Source organism: Ambystoma mexicanum, chromosome 7q, assembly GCF_040938575.1.
Source record: "Ambystoma mexicanum isolate Mex_15411 chromosome 7q, UKY_AmexF1_1, whole genome shotgun sequence".
Taxonomy (NCBI): domain Eukaryota; kingdom Metazoa; phylum Chordata; class Amphibia; order Caudata; family Ambystomatidae; genus Ambystoma; species Ambystoma mexicanum.
The window spans coordinates 725,431,149-725,451,050 of NC_090941.1; the positions used below are offsets into that span (position 1 = coordinate 725,431,149).

Below are 19,902 nucleotides of genomic sequence, written 5' to 3' on the forward strand. Positions count from 1 at the left end.
CAGTCAATGGGCGTCCTCCCATTTCTGCCAAATTTTGCACGCCTTCTCAGCACACCCTCATCCCCAGCCCATTGTTCATAGTTGGGTATTGCCTCCGATCCCCATAGCTGTGCAATGTTCCTCCTAATTATTGCTGTGGCAGTCGACAAGAATAACTTCTCGGTCGCCTTCAACATCCACTCCTAGCAACAGTTCTTTTGGTTCCCTCGATACTGGTATGCCCATGACTCTTAACAATTCATCGCAGCACCTCTGCCAGTACTGTTGTATGTTGACACACTCCCATAAAATATGGAAGAAGGTACCTTCTTCACGTTTGCAATGCAAGCATCGTGGATCTGAAGCTCCACCCCATCTAAAGAGTGCCACCCTCGGATAATAAGTGTGGTGTAGGATCTTGAGCTGGACTAGTCTGAGCTTGGACGATATGGTTACCTCACTGGGGTACATCAACGCAGCTATCCAGTTCTCTGGTTGTAATGTTCCCACGTCCTGCTCCCATTTGGCTTTTAGGCTGGCTAGTTCCGGTGTGGCAAAGGATGTGATCTCGTTGTACATGGTTGAAGTGACTGTGTTTAATTTGTTCCAGAACTATGTTACATTCCATAGGGGTACATTCGGGCATATCACTCATGTTCTGAAGGTGGGGTTGGAGTGCGTATTTAATTTGGGTATAGTGAAATCGTTCCGTGTGTGGGAGGGAAAAGTTAGTCTGGAGTGTTTCAAATGGGACCATCTTGCCCTCCTGCACAACATCGCCAATCTTTGTTATTCCTTGTAATTTCCAGGCAGGCCATCTGTGGAGTTTACTTATTTCTGGGAGGAATCTATTGTTCCACAACGGTTGTACGGGTGTCCATTTCATATCCCATCCCATGTATTTGTGTGTTTCTGCCCAGGTTCGTGTTATCTGTGATGTCATGGATGGGGGCGTAGTCTTGCCCAGATCGCGGTAAAGGAGCACCAGGGGCGGTGTTGTATTTAGTGTTTATCCCTCTAATGTGTGGCAAAGTCGCATTCCAGTGTAGCATGTCATTTCACCACTGCCATCTGACTGGCCCAGTAATATGTTTGCATTCTGGCAGTCCGATTCCTCCCTCCCAGATGGAAGTGTAGAAAGCACTATGCGTGGATGCCCTCCACCCCACAATAGTTTCCGGAGGACCTGTCAATTTTTAAAATGTCTGCTTTGGGATGTGAAGTGGGGCGTTTTGCAGAATGTACAAAAAGCGAGGAAGAGCAATCATTTTAAAAAGGGCCGCTCTACCCAACAGCGTTAATGGCAGGGAGATCCAGTGACGGGTGTCTTCCGAGAATCCTGCTACGATTGGGTGTAGATTTTTAGGTATGTAGTCTGTAAGGTTTTTCGTGATTTGTACCCCTAGGTACTTAAATTGTTCCGTTTCAATGCGGTAAAGGCAGTTTACTGGTATTGTGGCATTTATCTCTCCTATCGGGACTAGTGTGGACTTGGACCAGTTAACGGGTAGCCTGCTGAAGGCCCCGTACCTCTCTAGCATGTGCGTGACTATATGGCAAGAGTTCATTGGATCTTTTAAATAGATCAGTAGATCGTCTGCATGCAGTGAGACTTTGTCTTCATTCGTATCTGACCATCGGAAACCTTCCCAGAGTTTTGTATCCATCAGGAGTATAGCAAGGGGTTATATCGCGATTGCGAAGATCATGGCAGACAAGGGACAACCTTGCCTCGTGCCTCTTCCTAGGATATGAAAGGATCTGATTGCCAAGTCTTAGCACTTGGGGAACTATATAGGAGTTTCACCCAGCTTGTAAATTACTGTCCGAAACCCATGCGGCGCATTATTTCCCAGATGGCCACTCAATGCATTGAGTCAAAGGCTTTCTCAAAGTCGTTGGCACGTAGAGCCAGTGGGCTCTGAAGACTATCAGCTCTTTCCAAAGCTGAGTGCAGTCTACAGAGGTTCATGCAGGTTGATCTCTGGGGAATAAACCTGCACTGGTCTGGGTGGATCAGTGATGGGATGACCTGTTGTAGTCGGTCCGCTAATACCTTAGCTAAGATCTTTGTTTCACTATTTATTTATTTATTTATTTGAATTTGTAAAGCGCAAAAACAGCCCACAGACATTGAGGGGCTGAATCAAAGCTTAAGGAGGGTTACTTAAGGGTTACAGAGAAGCCGTCCTAGAAGGAACTTAATTACATTTCGGTGGTTACATGTTACAAGTATATTGCAGGTTTTAAGAAATCAAACAAAGAGGTTGGTCTTGATGGCTTTACGGAAGACAGTGTGGGATTCAATGGCTCTAAGGTGGGGAGGGAACGCATTCCAAAGGGTGAGGGCAACTGAAGGGAAGCTGGAGCCGCCTGCATGCACTTTGTGAGTCCAAGGGACAGACAAGAGGTTAGAGTACTGTGATCTGGATGGTTTGTGCGAGGAGGGTTTGATAATCCTACGAGTTAGGTAGGGAGGAGCAAGGTCATGAAGACATTTGTGAGTCAGGGCCAATGCTTTGAAGATGATTCTTTGTTTAACAGGAATCCAGTGGACTTGTCTTCTGAGTTCAGAGATGTGGTCTTTGCGCAAAAGGCCTGTGGTGGCTCTGAGTGCGTTATTTTGAACAGTTTGGAGTTTAGCGATATTCTTGGCAGTGGTACCAATGAATAAGGCATTACAATAATCGAGTCTCGAGCCACTGATGGCCCTAGCGATGGTGAGGCAGTTTTGTTGGGACAGGAAAGGTCGGGTAGCATTGATAAGTTTGGAGTAATAAGCGGACGTGGAGGTTATGGCATTGACCTGTCTGTTCATGGACATGTCTGGTCCTAGATACACTCCAAGGGTTTTGATGGACGGTGAAACAGTGATAGGGATATTGTCAATGATGAAGGAGGAGTACTGTTTGCCAACCAGCAGGAGCTCGGTTTTGTCACTATTAAGGCAGAGCCAGTTTTCTGCCATCCAGGTTTGAATTGTTGATTAGATGGAGATTAAAGTATTCTGGTCAGATGCGTAGTCACCTGAGAGGGGGATAAGTATCTGTGCGTCATCCGCATAATTTGTGTGTGAGATGCCCATGGAGTCAAGGATTTTAAACAGGGGTCTCATAAAGAGGTTGCAAAGGGTGGGGGCAGTGCAGGAACCTTGCGGGACACCACACTTGATGGTGGGAAATAATGAGGGAAATGGGTCTGTGCGAGCTGCAGAGCTCAGGGGGTTTATCCGTCTTAGGTAGTACTATTATTGTGGCCTCCCTTAAGTCCGGGGGTAAGGAGCCCTGATCCTGTGCATTCTGGTACATACGTAGCAGGTGTGGAGCGATTACGTTTGCTCCCACTTTCTGCTATAGCTCCACTGGGAAGCCATTCGGGGCGTGGAGATTTCCCGGACTGGAGTCCGGACATGGCTGCCAGCACCTCTTCCTCCATGATTTCTTTCTCCAGTAGGTGCAGTTGTATTGTGCTAAGGGAGAGGGGGGGAGCATGATTTCCGCCATGATCGAGTCTCTATGGGGGTGGTAGGCGTCCTATACAAATCAGCATAATAAGCTGCAAATCATCCCGCTATGTCTTGGTCTGTTAGTGGGCTCGAGTCTCCCGTATTTAGCTGCCGGACTTGGCTGTGACCCTCCTCCCTGCGTTCCAACCATGCCAACACCTTGCTGGCTTTGTCCCCTGTTTCGTACACTCTAGCTCGCATCGCCCTGTGTGCTTGTCTCGCATTATCTAGAGCCACATTCTGCAGGTGTTTTTGTGCTAATAGTAATGCTCAATGTGTATCTCTGGTGTATCCTGGGCTAAGTGGGTTTCTTCCGTGTGTTTTACCTGTTGTTCTGCTTCGTGTATCTTGGAAAGGTATTTCTTTTTATGTGCGGTGGTCCAGGAGATGATTTCACCTCTCAGAACCGCTTTGTAAGCCTCCCATAGTATCACTGGCTCAGCAGCGGTCTCTGTTTAATTCGAAGTAAGATTTAGTTGAGTCTTGAATTTTGTATATCACCTCTTGAAAGCCCAGGTAGTAGTAGTTTAAGCGCCAGCTGGGAGGGGGCGTCAGTCTGGAGGTATTGAGCACCAGCACTAGGGGGAATGATCGGAAATTCCTCTAGCATGTAGATATGGCTCTTGTGCTTTGTGTAAGTCTGTTGATGGGAGAAAAAAATAATCTGGTCTTGAAAGCGAGGCATGTGCCCCCGAGTGGAAGGAGTATTCCCTACAGTTAGGGCGGAGATCACACCACGCATCCTGCATACCCAGGGCATTTGCAAATGTTGCTAGTTTGGTGTTCGCGGTACGGTTTCTACCGCGTACATGTGTACGGTCTAATTCCACGTCCATGACGTCATTAAAGTCGCCACCCACGATCATGACATCAGGCGTGTCCTCCAAGATCAATGGGGAGATATCATTAAGCAGCAATGTCAGTAAAGTAGATGGTGCATAGACCGCCATCATAGCAATAGATTGTTCCCAGAGCGACCCCATTATGTACGTGTACCTGCCTCCTGTGTCCTGGGTGGCGGTGTTCAAGTGAAAGGGGAGCTTCTTATGTATTAGTATTATTAAGCCACGGGAGCCCATAGTAAAGCCTGCGTGTATCGCTAGTCTGTAATTTGTGCTTTTGAATAGGGTGCAGTTTGTGTCTGCTAAATGAATTTCAGACAGGAACACTATGTCTGGTGTGTGTCTATTTAGGAATTGCATGACTAGTCGTCGTTTGATCCCGTTACCCAGACCATTAACATTCCAAGTCATGATCCGGATGGTTCTGGAGGTACTGTTACGTGATGCCATGACCACTAGTGGCAGGGGTAATGTGTGCAGTGGAACGTACCAGGAGGAGCCTACCTGGGCTATGCTTGTATGTTGCTGTCTTCTTGCCAGACTTGGGTACGTGTTTTGCTTGATGAATCAGCTTAATAACTAAACTGAACAAACCCCTAAGCTCCCACCCTATACTCCTCCCAACCCGATGCATCTGTCGGCCGAACATAAGAACTTCTTAGTTGTCAACCGGACAACTCACATGCAATGAACTGTAACGTAATCTATCACCCCTTAGCGTAAGTGGTTGGGGGTGCTTTTTCATGCAGTAACCTAAAGCGTTGTTAAGCACCCTCTACGTTAATCGGTTCTGGGGGTGAATTCTTTCTCCGATTAAAGAGGGGTAGGAGATTCCTCTCTCTCCCGTGGCTGCACTGAGGTAACATGTTTAGAACAGAATAGGTCTCACAATTGCTGAGTGCGTCACAGTGCCCTGCATCATGTCATTTGCTTCCCTGGGTGGAAGGACCAACCGGTGCTGGGCTGACGGTCAGTCCCTGCTGACCCATGGCAAGTCTTGTTCCAATGCCTGCGGTGGCGGCGTGTGCTGTTCTCTACGGACACCAGGGTTCCTGTTTCTGTTGCCTCTGGGTGTCGACCAGTTGCCACCTATGTGTTGTTCTGCCCAGCACCAAGCCTCTTTGGGATCGTTGAAGTGGACTGTGGTGCCTCCATGGTATATCTTGAGTTGGGCAGGGAAAAGCAGGCCATATTTTACCCCTAACGTTTGTAGTTGTTTTTTGAGCTGGTAAAATTATTGCCTAGCCTTCTGTACCTCCCTCGTGTAGTCTGGAATAAAGGCTATCTTTGAGCCATTGAAGGTGATCGTGCCTTTCACACGTGCTTGTTGTAGCAGTGCATCGCGGTCCCTGTATTTCAGGATTTTAGCTATTACGGTGCGCAGTGGGACACCGGGCACCGGTTTGCCAGATGGCATGCAACATGCTCTTTCTATTGAAAAGAACCTTGAGAAGGAGACTGGTTCAAATAGGTCCATGAGCATTGCTCTAAAAACAGTTCCATACTAGGGCCTTCTGTTTTCTCGGGCAGGCCAAGTATGCACACATTGTTGCATCTTGATCTCCCTTCACCTTCCTCTACCCTTGCTTCCAGCATTTTTAGCTTAGTCAAGACAGTGTGCATTTGTTGTTGCAGTTTGCGTATCCTATCTTCTGCATCAGAGACGCAGTGCTCGGCTTCTCCTGTGCGTGCAGTCAGTTTCTGTAGGTCGTGGCGAAGGAGGGATACGTCCATGCTGATCCGATCCATCTTTTGTTCCATAGAGGAGCGGGAGTCCGCTATTGCAGCCATGACATCTTTCAACGATAGCCTATGTTCTACTTCAGTAGCTGCAGAGGGCAGGCCTTCGGAGTAGTGGGTCTGCATTGAGGATGTCGTGTATTGATCAATTCTGTTTGTTTTGTGTTGTCTGTTTTCTCATTTTGGCCTTTCCCATGGTAACTCGCAGGTTCTCTCACTCAGCAGGCTGGAATGGTCAAGCGGTGTGTGTGTGGGAGTTGACCACTTGAAAGGGCAGCTGTAGGTCAAGATGCCTGTCCAACTTAACACTTCTTGGGCACAATGGTCTTATGCTCCACCAAGGGTTTTTCCCCACCTTTGCTGAGCAGTGCGGATGAGCGCTTGCAGGTTGTTGAAGCTGCTGTGGTCGAGTCGTCCGTGGCTTACAGCCCACTTATTGTGGTGCATTGGTGGTTAGATAAAGCCCCATCCTCTTGGGTTCAATTATGAGGCCTCGCTCTTCGCGACAGGTTGTAAATGCGACGTACCATGGTAAGGGAGGTCCCTCACTTTCAGCCGGTCTCCGTTGTCTCGCGAGGCGGATCTATACACAACTGATTCTCCTGTTTCGGAGGTGCTGGCTACAGTATATTAATGTAGGATGTGTATTTAGTCTTGCAGCACCAACGTTGGCATAGGTACAAGGAACTGCGGTAGAACTGATGTGATCGTCCTTTGCAGTGTGCAGGATGTGGATGCACTCACTGCTGTGATTGACTCCCTCGGTCGCAAATCAGAGTCGTTGAATTGCCGCTATAAGAAGAGCCTCTAGAGCTGTGTGTTACTTCTCAGGGGGTTCCCCCACCCGGTCTGCGCGAGTAGGTGCAGTACTTGACCTCCCCCCCCCCCCTGTGTGTTAGAGAGTGTCTTGTACTGCCTTCACTGTCCAATACGCAAAACACCACTCATGGTGGGTCTGCTGTTTATTCCCCCTCTCGCAACTGGAGCGCATGTATCGTTGTCGCTCCTGGTGTGTCCAACAATGTATGATAGAACAGTAGTCGCCTAGCTCAGCCTGCGTTGCAGCGTCTATCTTGTTCTTAAGTTTTTATTGCTCTCTGCGACGGGACCCAGTCCAGGGTGCCCTCGCACAACGGACGTCCGCTGCTGTAGCACTCACCGGAGGTCATGCCCGCTGCGAGCGATCAGGTTCTGCAATGGTCGCCGCCGCACACCGACAGTGTGCTGGTTCCTCGGCACCAGGACGCAACAGCCGGGGCACCAGGGCCCGGGTCGCAAACCAGCTCGCCAAACACCATCGGCGGCCCACGGGTCACAGTGGCCGACTCGTCTGAACTAGAAGGGCAGCCACTCCCCGTATGTCTCCTGCCCTCCGCTGCATATGTCCACCGGCGCAGAGCGGAACTCCCTGGTCTTGTGCCCCGAGGGCGGGCCGCGTCGCGGAGCCTCTCGCAGTTCATTGCAGTTGGAGGAGGAGTGCCGAGTGAACCGGAGCAGGACCGCCCTGCAGGTAGGAGGTTCCCCCGGTGTTAAGCAGTAGTCCTCCCTTTGCTTGAAGGCGATCAGTGTTACGTCTCGAGTTGCTCTCTTTGTTTATGCTGCTCTGTTAGGCAGAATTATATGCAGTACCCTTTGAGAACACCACACAAAATTAAGACTACAAGTGACAGTACACATTCACCTTTGGTACAAGCCGGTGCTACACAGTAAAAGTGGTAGCGATGGCTGAGCAGCCAGAATTATCTCAAGAGTAAGTGAGCAGTATCAAAAAGTTACACAGAGGACAGCAATTACTATGATTCAGGCAAACACTGACTCAAGGTTTTCAAGTAAAATAATATACATTTATTTCACTCTTCAGTTGTATAATATTACACTATTACAGCAGTTTAAAAATCACACACTTAATACACCAAACCACTCCCAATACGTTACAGACAAGTTAAGCTCACAAAATGAAGTGGGAGCAAAATGGCACACCAGCAATTTAAAAGGGGGGGAAAAGCAAAGTTAATAGAAATTAAACCACACCAACAGGTAAGTACTCAGGGCAGTTGAGCAAGAGGAACTACAGTGATAGAATCAGGTAGAAAAGGCTTAGGGCCAAAGTCAATGGGTCAAAAGTCTTTTGCTCAAGATCACACGGTTCAGGGCAGTTCGCGGTAAAGTTTGTGCCATGGATTCCGGACGAGGTTGGCTGGCAGAAAAGTTAGTTCAAAGAGAAGAGAAGGACAAGCCCTCGGTTTGGAGAAAGATTTCAAACATTTTCACTGCGGCTGAACGAAACGAACAACCGGATTTGCACAGTACCTTAAAACGGAGAGAAAGCTGTAGCTGAGGCAGACGTTCCTGGTAGTTCCTGCAGGCTCACGGTTCCTGAAGCGACTGTCGGACTGACAAGAAGTAGGAAGACTGGAGGGTCCTGCACTACCCAGGGAAGAAACCAGCAGCAGAGCAAAGCAATGAATAAAAGGTGCGCTCCTTAAAACCCAAGCAGGGTCCGACCTTCCTGGCGATCTGGCCCACTGTAGCTCTGTACAGCGAATTCGACCATAGGAGGGGTCCGGCCTTGAAGTTTGGGCGAACTGATTGGTCCCACCAGCCGAAGGGAAGAAGTTTCCTGGAGGATCTTCTCTGTCGTTGGATTCTGAAGATTCAGACCTGCAGCAGGGCTTCACTGGGCGGTTCAGTCGTTGTAGGGGTCCTCTTCTGTCAGCTCCTCATTGGTTCTTTCGTTCCAGTGGCGACTCTGCCTTTCCAGTCCCAGAGACCTGCTTTTTATGCAGTTTTCCCCCATTCACACAGCCTGGCTGCCAATCACACAGCAGGGTGGCTGTTGTGGTAAGGACAGTCACCCAGCCAATCTAACAGGAGTGCGACTTAGGTTACCAAGGGAACCCATGGCAGGGGTCCTAAGACCCCCTCCCTCCTATCCTGCCTACCCAGACTTTCAGGCGCATTAAGGAGGGCTTCTGTGCAGAAGCCTGCGAAAAGACGGCGAACAAAGGGACCAAACCTGGTTTGGAGCGCAGAGTAAAACATGAAAAAGACTTTAACAAAAAGAAATGGCGACTAAACCCAGCCGGAGTTTAAATAAAATATATTTGGTCAAGCAGGTTTATGTTCGAGGCTAATATAATAGCCTAAAACAATACCATGGTTATATAAGATAACCGCAGTATGAAAAATAGGGTAGTTACCACTGCCACCAGCCAAGTCTTGATGAAAAGGGAGCGAAACAGTGCTCCAAGAGAAACAGACAAAAAGGGATAATAATGAACCCTTTCCAATATTCCATGTAAGATGGGGTGTACTGGGTCTGTGGTTTTAAAGAGACTACATAAAGTTAATGGCAAATTTACTTGTTTCTGGGAGACAGTAGTCAGTCCCAGAAAAATGGAGTCAGTGGGAAGTCTAAAAGACAACCCTGTGTCACTGCACTGAAGCTGCTGTGTAACACACATACAAATGATGCTCATGGAGTAGGTGAGGCTCCAGAGCCCAAGATCACACAAATGGTAAAAACACACATAGCAAAACACAATGTAAGAGTGGGAAAAAGGCTCACACTCTTACCAGGTGAAAAAAATAAACCCTAGAAATGCAGCAAAGCTGCTGAGGGACTTATTAGGTAAGGGAAATCAGCCATTTATGAGAATTCTCCCTAACATGCTCTATGAGGCCACTGTACTCCGGCAGCCATTTTGGCTACGGGTCGCCGCATCAGAGGTCCACTTTGTTTGTATTGGATTACCCCAGGTATCCGGCGCCGAATTCGGCTCGGAAAGAGTTGTTGAGTGCTTTGCAGGGTAGTTTATCGTTTGATCGTCCTTTTTTGCAAAATCACCAAGTATTGCAGGATATTAGAGCAGGATGTCTCAACGGCCACGGGAGATTAGCAGGCTCACGTCTGCATCCTCCGCTGGTTAGCCACGCCCCCCTATTTTGACAGACTTGACTAGGACTGCGTTATTATTTGATGGTTGTAGCTAGCTCCCATCTTTAGATTTAGGATTAGATAGACATTTTTCAAACCCAATTGAAGTGCAATGAACACCCTTGAACTGTGATCACTTAAGTGTTTCTTACTGTTTGATACTATGCCTTCCTTACAAATCCCACCAACAAGATAACCAGCTGTAATCCTGCCACCCCTCCAGCTGTCCTCAGCCATTGCTCTCTGGCTCCTCCGGACTCAGGGGTGCCCCCTCCCCCCCAGCAACCCCTGCTTCGGACTCCCTCTGATCTCCTGCGAACCAACATATCCCTCAGCTCCATAGGCCCCCCCAGTTGGACTCCGCACAGACCGGGCTGTAGGCGCCTTCCCAGCTCTTGATACACCACTCCTCCATCGTTTGGTCCCAGGGCTATCTCTAAACTCATAATCCAGCCAGTCCCATTTGGTCGTTGGAAGAACGACGAGCGGCCATCCACTAAGACTTTCAACTTTGCAGCGAAGAACATCATGTATTTTATCGCAAGGTCCCGCAGCCTGCTTCTCACCGCGTGATAACAAATGTTTTGTTTTTGGACCTCCTGGGTGAAGTCAGGGAACTCTGATATGCGCATGCTGCCCTCTTTATAGGCTACTGCATGCCGAGCATCCTGCAGTACTGCATCCCGGTCCAAGTAGTTCAATAGCTTTGCTACGACTGCCCACAGGGGGCTCCCGGGGACGGCCTCTTGCCCGGGACCCGGTGCGCCCTCTCAAAGGTGAACCAAATCAATAGGCCTCTGACCTTGAGGACTTCTGTGAAGAGGTGCTCAAGGTACAATTCCATGCTGAGGCCCTCCTCCCCCCTCAGCAAATCCCAGTATTCTGATATTACTTTGGCAAGAGTGCCCTTCTGCATCCTGCTCCTTGACGTCGAGGGCTCTTGTGGCTGCCCCCAGCGCGTCCATCCGGGTTAGCAGCACTGCAACCACATCTTCTACTTCTCTGACTCTATTTGCTGCTTTTATCACCCTCTCCCCCATTACTCGGAGATCCAACCTCACCAGAGAGACGTCAACCGCCACAGACTGGGCCTGGCCCTCCAGTGATTCCCTGAAGTCCTGGATAGCCACCAGCACCCGTTTCATGGAGACCGTCTCTTCCTGCAGGGCTTGGTCCAATCCATCCTCCGCCATCTGCGTCCTGTGCTTGGTCCCCTTGTTCTTGCCTCCCAGGTACAGCTCCAGCTTCTGCTGACCCTTAACCATTGTTCACCCGGGAATACTGTGTCCTCCTACGTGCGCGGTCCACCTCCACTTGAGCAGCAGGTGTTTTAGTGGGACTCCCAGTCGTATGCCTGCACTACACGCCTCCTGTAAAGTCCCTCTGGCAGAGCAGGCAAGCAATGGCAACAGGCCCCCCCCCGACACTCAGTCCAACAGCCCCCGGCACAGCATCCAGATGTCGGGAGCAATCTGCTTTTGAGGCAGACCTGTCTGTGAAATGTACCTTTTTTCCATCAAGTGAGGAATCCGATAACGAAGAATGATAGCATCTCTTCTTGGATTTTCTTTGAGAAGACGAAGATGAAGAGTGAAGCAAATCGCTCCTTGACCTCGACAGATTTGAATGTTTGGAATGCTTTTTAGATCTCTGAGGCGCCTTATTCCACAAACTCTTGTCTTTGTAAAACCTCTTCTTTGAAGGAGTAGAGGACAGGGATTTTGACAAAGACCTATCTAAGGTGAGTTTGGACTTCAACACCTTCAAGGCCTTGCCAGTCATGGAATGACAAGAACCACAGTCGTTGACCTTGTGGTCTTCGCCAAGACACCAGAGGCATATTCTGTGCGGATCTGGGATCGACATCTTCGGGTCACATTACGCACACCTCTCGAACATCGTCTTCAGAGTAGACATGCTCTAAGAATTTAGAACTACACAATAGAATCGCTGACGCGAGTCGAACCATTAGGAAGCCTGCTGAGCATGCAGGAAAACAGAACAGACGCATCGGGGATGCCGCGTCCAAGCACGGGGATGGAAGCTGCCAAGGGACATCGATTCAACAACGCCCTCTGCTGTCAAAAAGTTCTTGAAGCAGCAAGCAGGATAGTGGTATATCAAAGATGAGGACTCCATGGGAGGTCACAATCCACTAGAAAACATCACAATAGATCAAACAATTTTCTGAAAAGTATAAAACAAAGGACAAACCGACCAGCAGAAAGAATGGCAAACGAAATACGATGATAATAATGGTAATTAAACCACTCACAAGCAGTTTGGTGGATAATCATTTATCTCAAACAGGAAGGATTAACAACACACCTTCAAAAAAAAGCATGCATTTTAACTCCGTCTTGCAGCAAGTTAACACATTTAAAAGGCAACTTTTCAACATTCACTTGCTAACTCTGGTCGTCTAACCATGATTCTGCTTTGGTTAAACCAGTGGCTTCAAATTCAATCACATAATTTTTCTTACAATAACTGTATTTCACAGTACAAATACGTTCATATTTTGGAAGTGAAGTAAACATTTAACTCTCCAGGAACAGCCAAAAAGAAAAACAGCAGAAAAGGCATTTACTCTGGATCAGGTTTTACCCTGATAGACATACTTTTGAACACTAATGGGTAGAGGTGGTTTGGGGATAGAGGTGGTCGATCATTTAAGGCTAAGGAGCAAGAGTGAATACATAGTAACATGTTACCACTTTAGGGAAAGCCCACAGGTAACGTATTTCTTATTCATTTTTTATTTTAGCATTTATTTACAACGCACATAACCCGTAGGTATCTCGGCGCTAGTTTCATTACAGGCTATTCATAACGCGCTTTTTTTTTTCTTTTTTCTTCCAAGCGCGGGCCCGGCATTCAAACCTGCGTTTGCTCAGCGTGGTCTTGCTTCCAAGACCTGCACCTTGCCACAGAGCTATCCTCCCGTCCCGGCAGGCAGGGGATTGGAGACGAACATTTTGAGAAATTATGGCTGAGCGCTGCTTTCGGAGAAACAATTAACTTATTACAAGCAACAATTTGAATTAAGAACTGATGCACAAGGAGCCGGCGGGCACATGAAATGGAGTGAATGCAGCCTTAAACCATACATTCATATATTTTTGATTTCCTGCAAAGTTATTCCAGTCACAATCCCCTGATTCAGGTTATAGCAATGAACCTGGAGAAAGAGAGACTGGACTTATCAATACAAAAGATTCTACATATGAGAACTATGCCCGCTGAGAAAAAGCAGCATAAAAAGTTACCTTATATCCCTCAAGGAGATCTCCAAAGACAAAGGCCCCATTTTGTTTAGATCTTCTCGAAGTAGTCTTAAGCGAGACACATTTACTATCTCGTCCATACCATAATCAAAATAAGACACCTGTGAAAACGAAAATAGATTTAAATACTTTTAAAGCACATTATTAAGATTACCAGTTCTTTGGTGCATTTCAAGTGTAAATGAGGAAGCAGGTCCAAAGATTTCATGTGCTGGTTAATTCAGAGAAAAAGAAACAAACTCACTGTAGTGAATATTGCACTCCTAGTCAATAGTCCCCTTTCCTCCAGGACCGTGGAAGTCCGTCCCACGGGGATAATACCAGAGCATTTTATGCACTGAAAATAGCCATCTTCTAGAGTTGTTTTTTTTTAACACACTTTATTTGATGATTTTCAGATAGTAATTCTTGTACATAGCAATGCAAATTGAAATCCAAACAACATTTGCACAATCCCCTCCCATCCTGCCTCCAACACCTCCAGCGCTGTAAAGCTCATTTGGAACAATGCAAAACGAGTATGTGGAAAATAATTATTCATACTCCATCAAGTTCAATGCTCTCCCTCTCCTTGGCCAGCAAAAGTCATTGTAGTCTTTCTCCAAGTCATTCAGATAAGGGGACCATGCACATCTGAATGTGGCCTTTGCCCCGGTTATGTTTGCTCCAGGCTTTTCCATCGCCAGTATTAGCCACATTTTGTTGACCCAAACGTCCACTGATGGTGGCGACGTTTGCCTCCACATTGTTAGGATGGTTAGCTTAGCTGCTAAAAGCTTATGCGAGGCAAGTCTTGCTTGGCACGCTAGAGTTAATTTAACTTTCCTCCTCACCAGCCCGTAATATCATATATAATGGGTCTAAACTGGCATTCTATATTCAGAATCTTTTTTGATTTAGAGCGTATTACCAATCAAAATGATAGAATAGCAGGGCAGTCCCACAGTATAAGTAGCAAAGTTCCCGTGTCTTTCTTGCATCGCAAACAAAGGTCTGTTGGTGACTTTCTTGCCACCAACAGTCACTGCGGTGTGAGGTACCACATGTTTAGGATCTTAACCTGTGTTTCTGCAAGTTGGGTGCAGAAGTATGTGTTGTGGGTATTTTGAAATATTTTCTCCCACTCCTCTTTGCCTAAGTCACCCACTAGCTCGCTTGTCCATACTTTACAGCAGGAATGGTTACTCGTCATTCCTTCCTTGCCAATAATGGTACACTATTTGGATATCAGACCCTTCCCCATAGGTGGTTGTTGGAAGATCTGGTCCCAGTGCCTAAGGGGCCTTAACGCTGTAATCTGGGATTGAGCACCCAGTGTCATGATTGTGTGTAGCCAAATCGTTCCCCCACCCCCAGTTTATGGTCCTGTTTCAGTGCCTCAAATGGTCTAATGTTCCTGTTCTGAAATAGATCTATCATACAGAGCCCTTTACCCATCCATTTGGCAAAGGTGACCTCCTCATTTTGTGTTTTGGGAGTGTATGGTGAGGGGAAGGTGGTGCAACCCATTCAAATTGTCCCATGCTGACACAGTGGCTTTGGTGAGTGGGATGGAATATAAACAACACTCTAGCAGCTTTAGGAAGCCAGTGATGGGTCCAGATATATCGGCCTGCCACAAAATGCTCCATGCACACCCCTTTCTTTTCGGTGTATGACTGGACTCGCCCCACCACTTGTATTATCTGGACTGCCCAGTAATAATGTCGGAAGGCTAGCCTCCCTCTACTCTGAGTCCCATATAATCCGTTCGGATGTACTCTTGAGGCGTCCACTTCCAAAATGCATTTAATAAGACTATTTTCCCATTCCTTTTTGCTTGTGGAGGAATTGGTGTCGCATGGAACAAATACAATAGTCATACCTCTTAATAGTTACTTACCTGTAACTCGTGTTCTCCAGGATTGGTATTTTTCATAGATTCAAATATTGGTTGAATATGCCCCGTCGTCAGGCTGTGACTTCTTGGTAACATTAAAGTAGTTTACATTTACATTTTAAAACTGCTGCCACTTTAGTGCTCTATCAAGAGTCATTTTGGGTCATAGTGCCTAAAAGCCAATTGACAGGTCCCCCTTAGCGCCACTCCTGAAAGCCATCTTCAGATTTTGGCAAGCACAGAGGAAAGTGGCAATAAGAGCCAATAAGTGCCATGCGGGAAGGGTCGCATGTGAATCTATGAGAGACCAATGCATGAGAACAGGAGTTATAGCTTATTAACTTATTTCTTCTCCAGCCTCTTTCAAAGATTCACATGCTGTTTGAATATATTATAAAGCAGTACACAAAATACCATAAATAGGCGGAAGAAAAGCTCAACTGAAGGTAGCACTGACCTCAGAAAAAAACACTTGCCTCACCCAAAGGTTGCAGTGGAGTAGTCCAGTGTCTCTGTGGAATCCCTGTAAACACAGAAGAAACATGTCAAGGCATGCCCTGATCTCCACGTGGAAGCACTGGAAACATCCAGCAGGGGAACCCCAGAGAAAAAAGCTGTCTTATCCAGCAAAGCCACTGTAGAATGGGCGTAATGCCAGCCAAGAAGAAGCCGGTTAGTCAGCTGATGACAGTAGGAAATCCAGTCCAATTGATTACTTTGAAAGAGCGTTTTCCTTGCCAGACGGACCATATGCCACCGATAGCTGAGAAGACTTGCAGAAAGGCTTAGTGTGAGACACGTAGAATTTCACACAGGAGAACCAAATGAGACTAGTAACACCAAAGGTTCATTAAGGTGGAAGGAAACGAAAACTTGTGCATAAAAGTCGGGTTTGTGCGAAGAACCACCTTCGATTCATGGAAAGTCAAATAGGGAGGTTTGCACAAGGGAGCCTAGATCTCCGACACATACCTTGCAGACGTGATGGTAACCCAACAGGGCGGTATTCCAGGACAAAATCCTTGCAGAGGCTTTGTGCATAGGTTAAAATTCACATTCAATACCCAAACTAGAGCAGGGGCTCGAACAGGAGGGAATGAGCAGAGCAGTCCATTGAGAAAGTCCTTTAGGAGTCTGACACCACAGAGAAGGTGCATACAGGGAACAGCTAAATCAGGTGTACCTGGATGGAAGAATGAGCCAGCCCAGCCCGCACCAAAGACAAAAAGTAGGGCAAGAAGGGGGCATGGCCAGCAGCCATGCTGTAAAGACGTTAGCTTTGTGATATCCCGCCAGATCTGTAAAAGAATGTGAAGAGAAACCTGCCCCAACATACAGCGAGTGCCGCTGAGAAAGCAGAAGCTGCTGGGAGCCTGGAGCGCTGACGAAACGCGACCGAAAGGCAGCGGATCCTGCAGCAGAAAAATGGTGCCTGCAGCCTAGGAGACGGGCCTGAGAGGATACCATCACAGAAGACAGAGCACCCAAAGGCACTGTTAGGGAGAATTCTCTTATAAGGCTAATTTCCCAAACCTATTGAGTCCCCCAGCAGCGTTGCTGGATTTTTGAGGTTTGTTTTTTCCTCCTGCTAAGAGTGAGACTCTTTTTCCTCCCACTCTTAGGCATGATTTGAGGTATGTCTGATTTATTGTGTGCTTATGGGCTATGGGGTCTTTTACTCCATAGGGTATCATCTGTTTTAGTGTATGTGTTACACAGCGGTGTCAGGACATTTCGTCGGAAAAAAAAAGGTCGACAGGACAAATGGTCGACACCATTTGGTCGAATTTTTTTTTAATATATATATATATATATATATCTTTTAGGTTTTCGTTTAGGGAAAAAAGGGTTTTTTAGAAAAAAAAGGGGGTTGGGGGGACCCCCCCCCCCAAAAAAAGAAATCGAGGAAATACAAAAAAAAAAAAAAAATTCGACCATTTGGTTTTCGACCAAATGGTGTCGACCATTTGTCCTGTCGACCTTTTTTTTTTTGACCAAATGCCTGGTAACCTTACACAGCACCCTCAGTGCAGTAACACAGGGGTGTCATAGTGACCCCCATACATAGACTCCATACCCTGGGACTGACTACTGTCTCCCAGGGCATGTAAAGTCACCATTGACTTTACTAGTCCCAAATTGTGAACAGAACCAGTACAAACCAGCATATTGTGGAAGTACTGGAAGGGGTTAATTAGATTGCCCCTGGGTCTGTTTCCAAGGGGGCACTGTCCAGTCCCCCCTTGTCGAGTTTCTGGCTGCTGGCAGGGGTTACCACGCAAATTATTCCACTGAAATATTTCCTATGGGATTTTCCCATTGATTTTAAATGCACCACTTTTTTGGTGCAATGTTAAAGATACCGCCGGTTAATTTATTTAATATAAAATCACCGGTTGGGTCTTTTCGCCAGAACTATTTTCCAAAATGGCGTTTGTGTCCGTCTCTGTAACTCCAACCAAGGTCGGGCCCTTTGTTCCACTTTTTGGCGGGCTTCTCCGTAGAAGCCCTCCAACTGGTGCTACTCTGTCTGGGTTCCACAGGATGTGTGGGTGGGGGAATGGGCACCCTGGACTGTGTTGCCTTAGCAACTCAAGTCACACTCGGTTCTGATTGGCCCACTGGTGAGCCGCCCGGCTCACCACTTCGCATGTATGAGTGACAGCTAGGCTGTCGAATGGGGGTTTTTCTGCATAAAAGCAGGGCTTTTGGGACTGGAACTTCAGAAGTCGCCACAGGACCTAAGAAATCCGAAGAGGGGAGAAGCTGAGCCATCTGCAACGACGACACCACCGGTGGAGCCCTGCTGCAACAACCTCACCACTTTCCTGACGACAAGAGAAGATCTTCTGCTGAAAGAGTCTTCTTTCTCTGAGCTAGTGGGATCAACCAGTTCGCGATTTCGCCTTCCAGGACGTCTCTTGGTCGAATCACCCGTGCCAAGCACCCCGGTGGCCGGATAGCCAAGCTTCACCACTGTAACCGCGCATGAAAGGAACACACCTTTTAACCGACGAACTCCGCAGCTGGTCTCTTCCCTGGGCATTGCAACGACTCCAAGTTTCCTCCTCGACGAGATCTTCTCTTGCCCTGGTCAAAACCATGAACTGCACCCGCTGCCAGGAACAACTGCCACCGCTGGAGCTTCCTCAACTTTAAAGGTACTGTGTTCCACCTGGCCTCCCTTTCTACCGTTTGCTAAAGGTGACCCTTAAATCCTTGGCTTTCCAACTGGGTTGGCCCCAGACCTTCTAACTTTACCTTCTGAATCAACCCAACCTCTTTTGAACATTTTTACAAAGACTTGAATGCATTTCTAAACTGCGTGATCTTGGGCACATTTCACCTTGCTCCATTTAAAGTGGACCTGGCCTATGAACTTTGGCTCTACAGTACACTCTGCCTTCACTAACTTGTTTTGGTCTTAGAAAAGTGTTGGGAACATTTTTATTTTCATTACCTGACTTTTTCTCTCCCTTTAACTTAATTATTGGAGTGCCATATAAGTTACGCGCTCGCATCTGTTTTTACAAATAGCGGTGTTTTGACTTAGACTTGTCTAATAATTCTTAAGGGAGGTGTGTATACTTTTCTGATTGCGTTTGAACTTGCTTTGATTTATAGTGCTAGTGTATTTCCTCAAGTGTGTGTTAAATAAATAATTATATACTTTTGATACCAAGCTCTGGTCGGTTTTTGCTTGCTCTACTGTGTTTTTAGCTCCATTGTGTATCTTCTGTATACTGCCCTACTCTTCTTGAGAGACGTCCGACTGCTCAGCCACAGCTACCAGGTAAATCTGGGTGGTGCAGACTGCTACCAATTGGGTTTACTGCTTACTCCTGTAGTCTTAATCTTCTTGCAGTGTTCCCCAAGGGAACTGCAAAGGATTCTGCCTAAAAGGCACAGAATGAGGGGCGGAGCTGCATCGGCCCCAGCGACCCGGGACAAAAAGGCTGAGGCGGCACAGAAGCCCGGTGGGAGCACCTGGAGTTGAAGCTGCCAGCACGTAGCTGCAGCAGGAGTAGTGCAATGAGGGAAAGGTGAGCACCAGGGAGCAACCTGAATACCCGGCAAAGCGGGCAGGGCAGCAGCCCGCTGAGCAAAATGCAGCGGCTCCGCTGTGAGGAACGTGGGGCAGAGGGCAAGTGAGAAAGCAGGCTGGCACATTGCAGTGCGCGAAGAGAAAGCACAGATTGCCCTGGGCGGCGACGGTTAAGAGCAGCGGCTCGTTTGTGGAACCCCTCTGAGAAGGGGTCCTTGGAGTGTACACCAGCAATAAAAGCAGCGAGGGCCTGCTCAAGTGGACGCTCAGTGGTAGGCTGAAGGTGGGGGAGCCAGGGCAGCACCGCAGGGCGAAACGAAGAGGTGGACGAGAGAAGGGCTCAGCCCCTTGGCACATCAAGCAGCGCCAGGAAGCCAAGGTGCGGCCTGTGACACTGGACAGGGCACCACCATAATAAGAAGGACCCAAGTGGGGCACTAGACTGAGGTGCGCCTGAACCCCTGGAAAAGCTCCATACAGAAGGGAAGGCACCAGTATAGCAACGCACAGAGGAGGAGGCACTGCGAAGGGGGAATTGGGCACTGCTCGGAGGCCATCCCCAGTAAGCGGAGGGCAGACCTTGAAGGGTGGACTGGCAGCAAGAAGCCAGGCAGACCACCCCACGGAAACACATCCAGGGACAAATAAGCCGACAAAGACAGCACAGGAAGTGGGACATTCAGCACAC

The 19,902-nt window shown here is 47.7% G+C and overlaps 1 protein-coding gene across 1 annotated transcript in view; it reads right to left on the reverse strand.

Moving 5' to 3' along the window:
• RNF17 (ring finger protein 17) overlaps window positions 1-19,902 on the reverse strand; it is a 3,777,565-nt gene that overhangs the window by 1,165,569 nt on the left and 2,592,094 nt on the right. Inside the window, exon 26 of the mRNA XM_069639339.1 lies at window positions 13,273-13,391. Coding sequence (XP_069495440.1) covers window positions 13,273-13,391 — 119 coding nt within the window. The remainder of the gene's footprint in view (window positions 1-13,272; window positions 13,392-19,902) is intronic.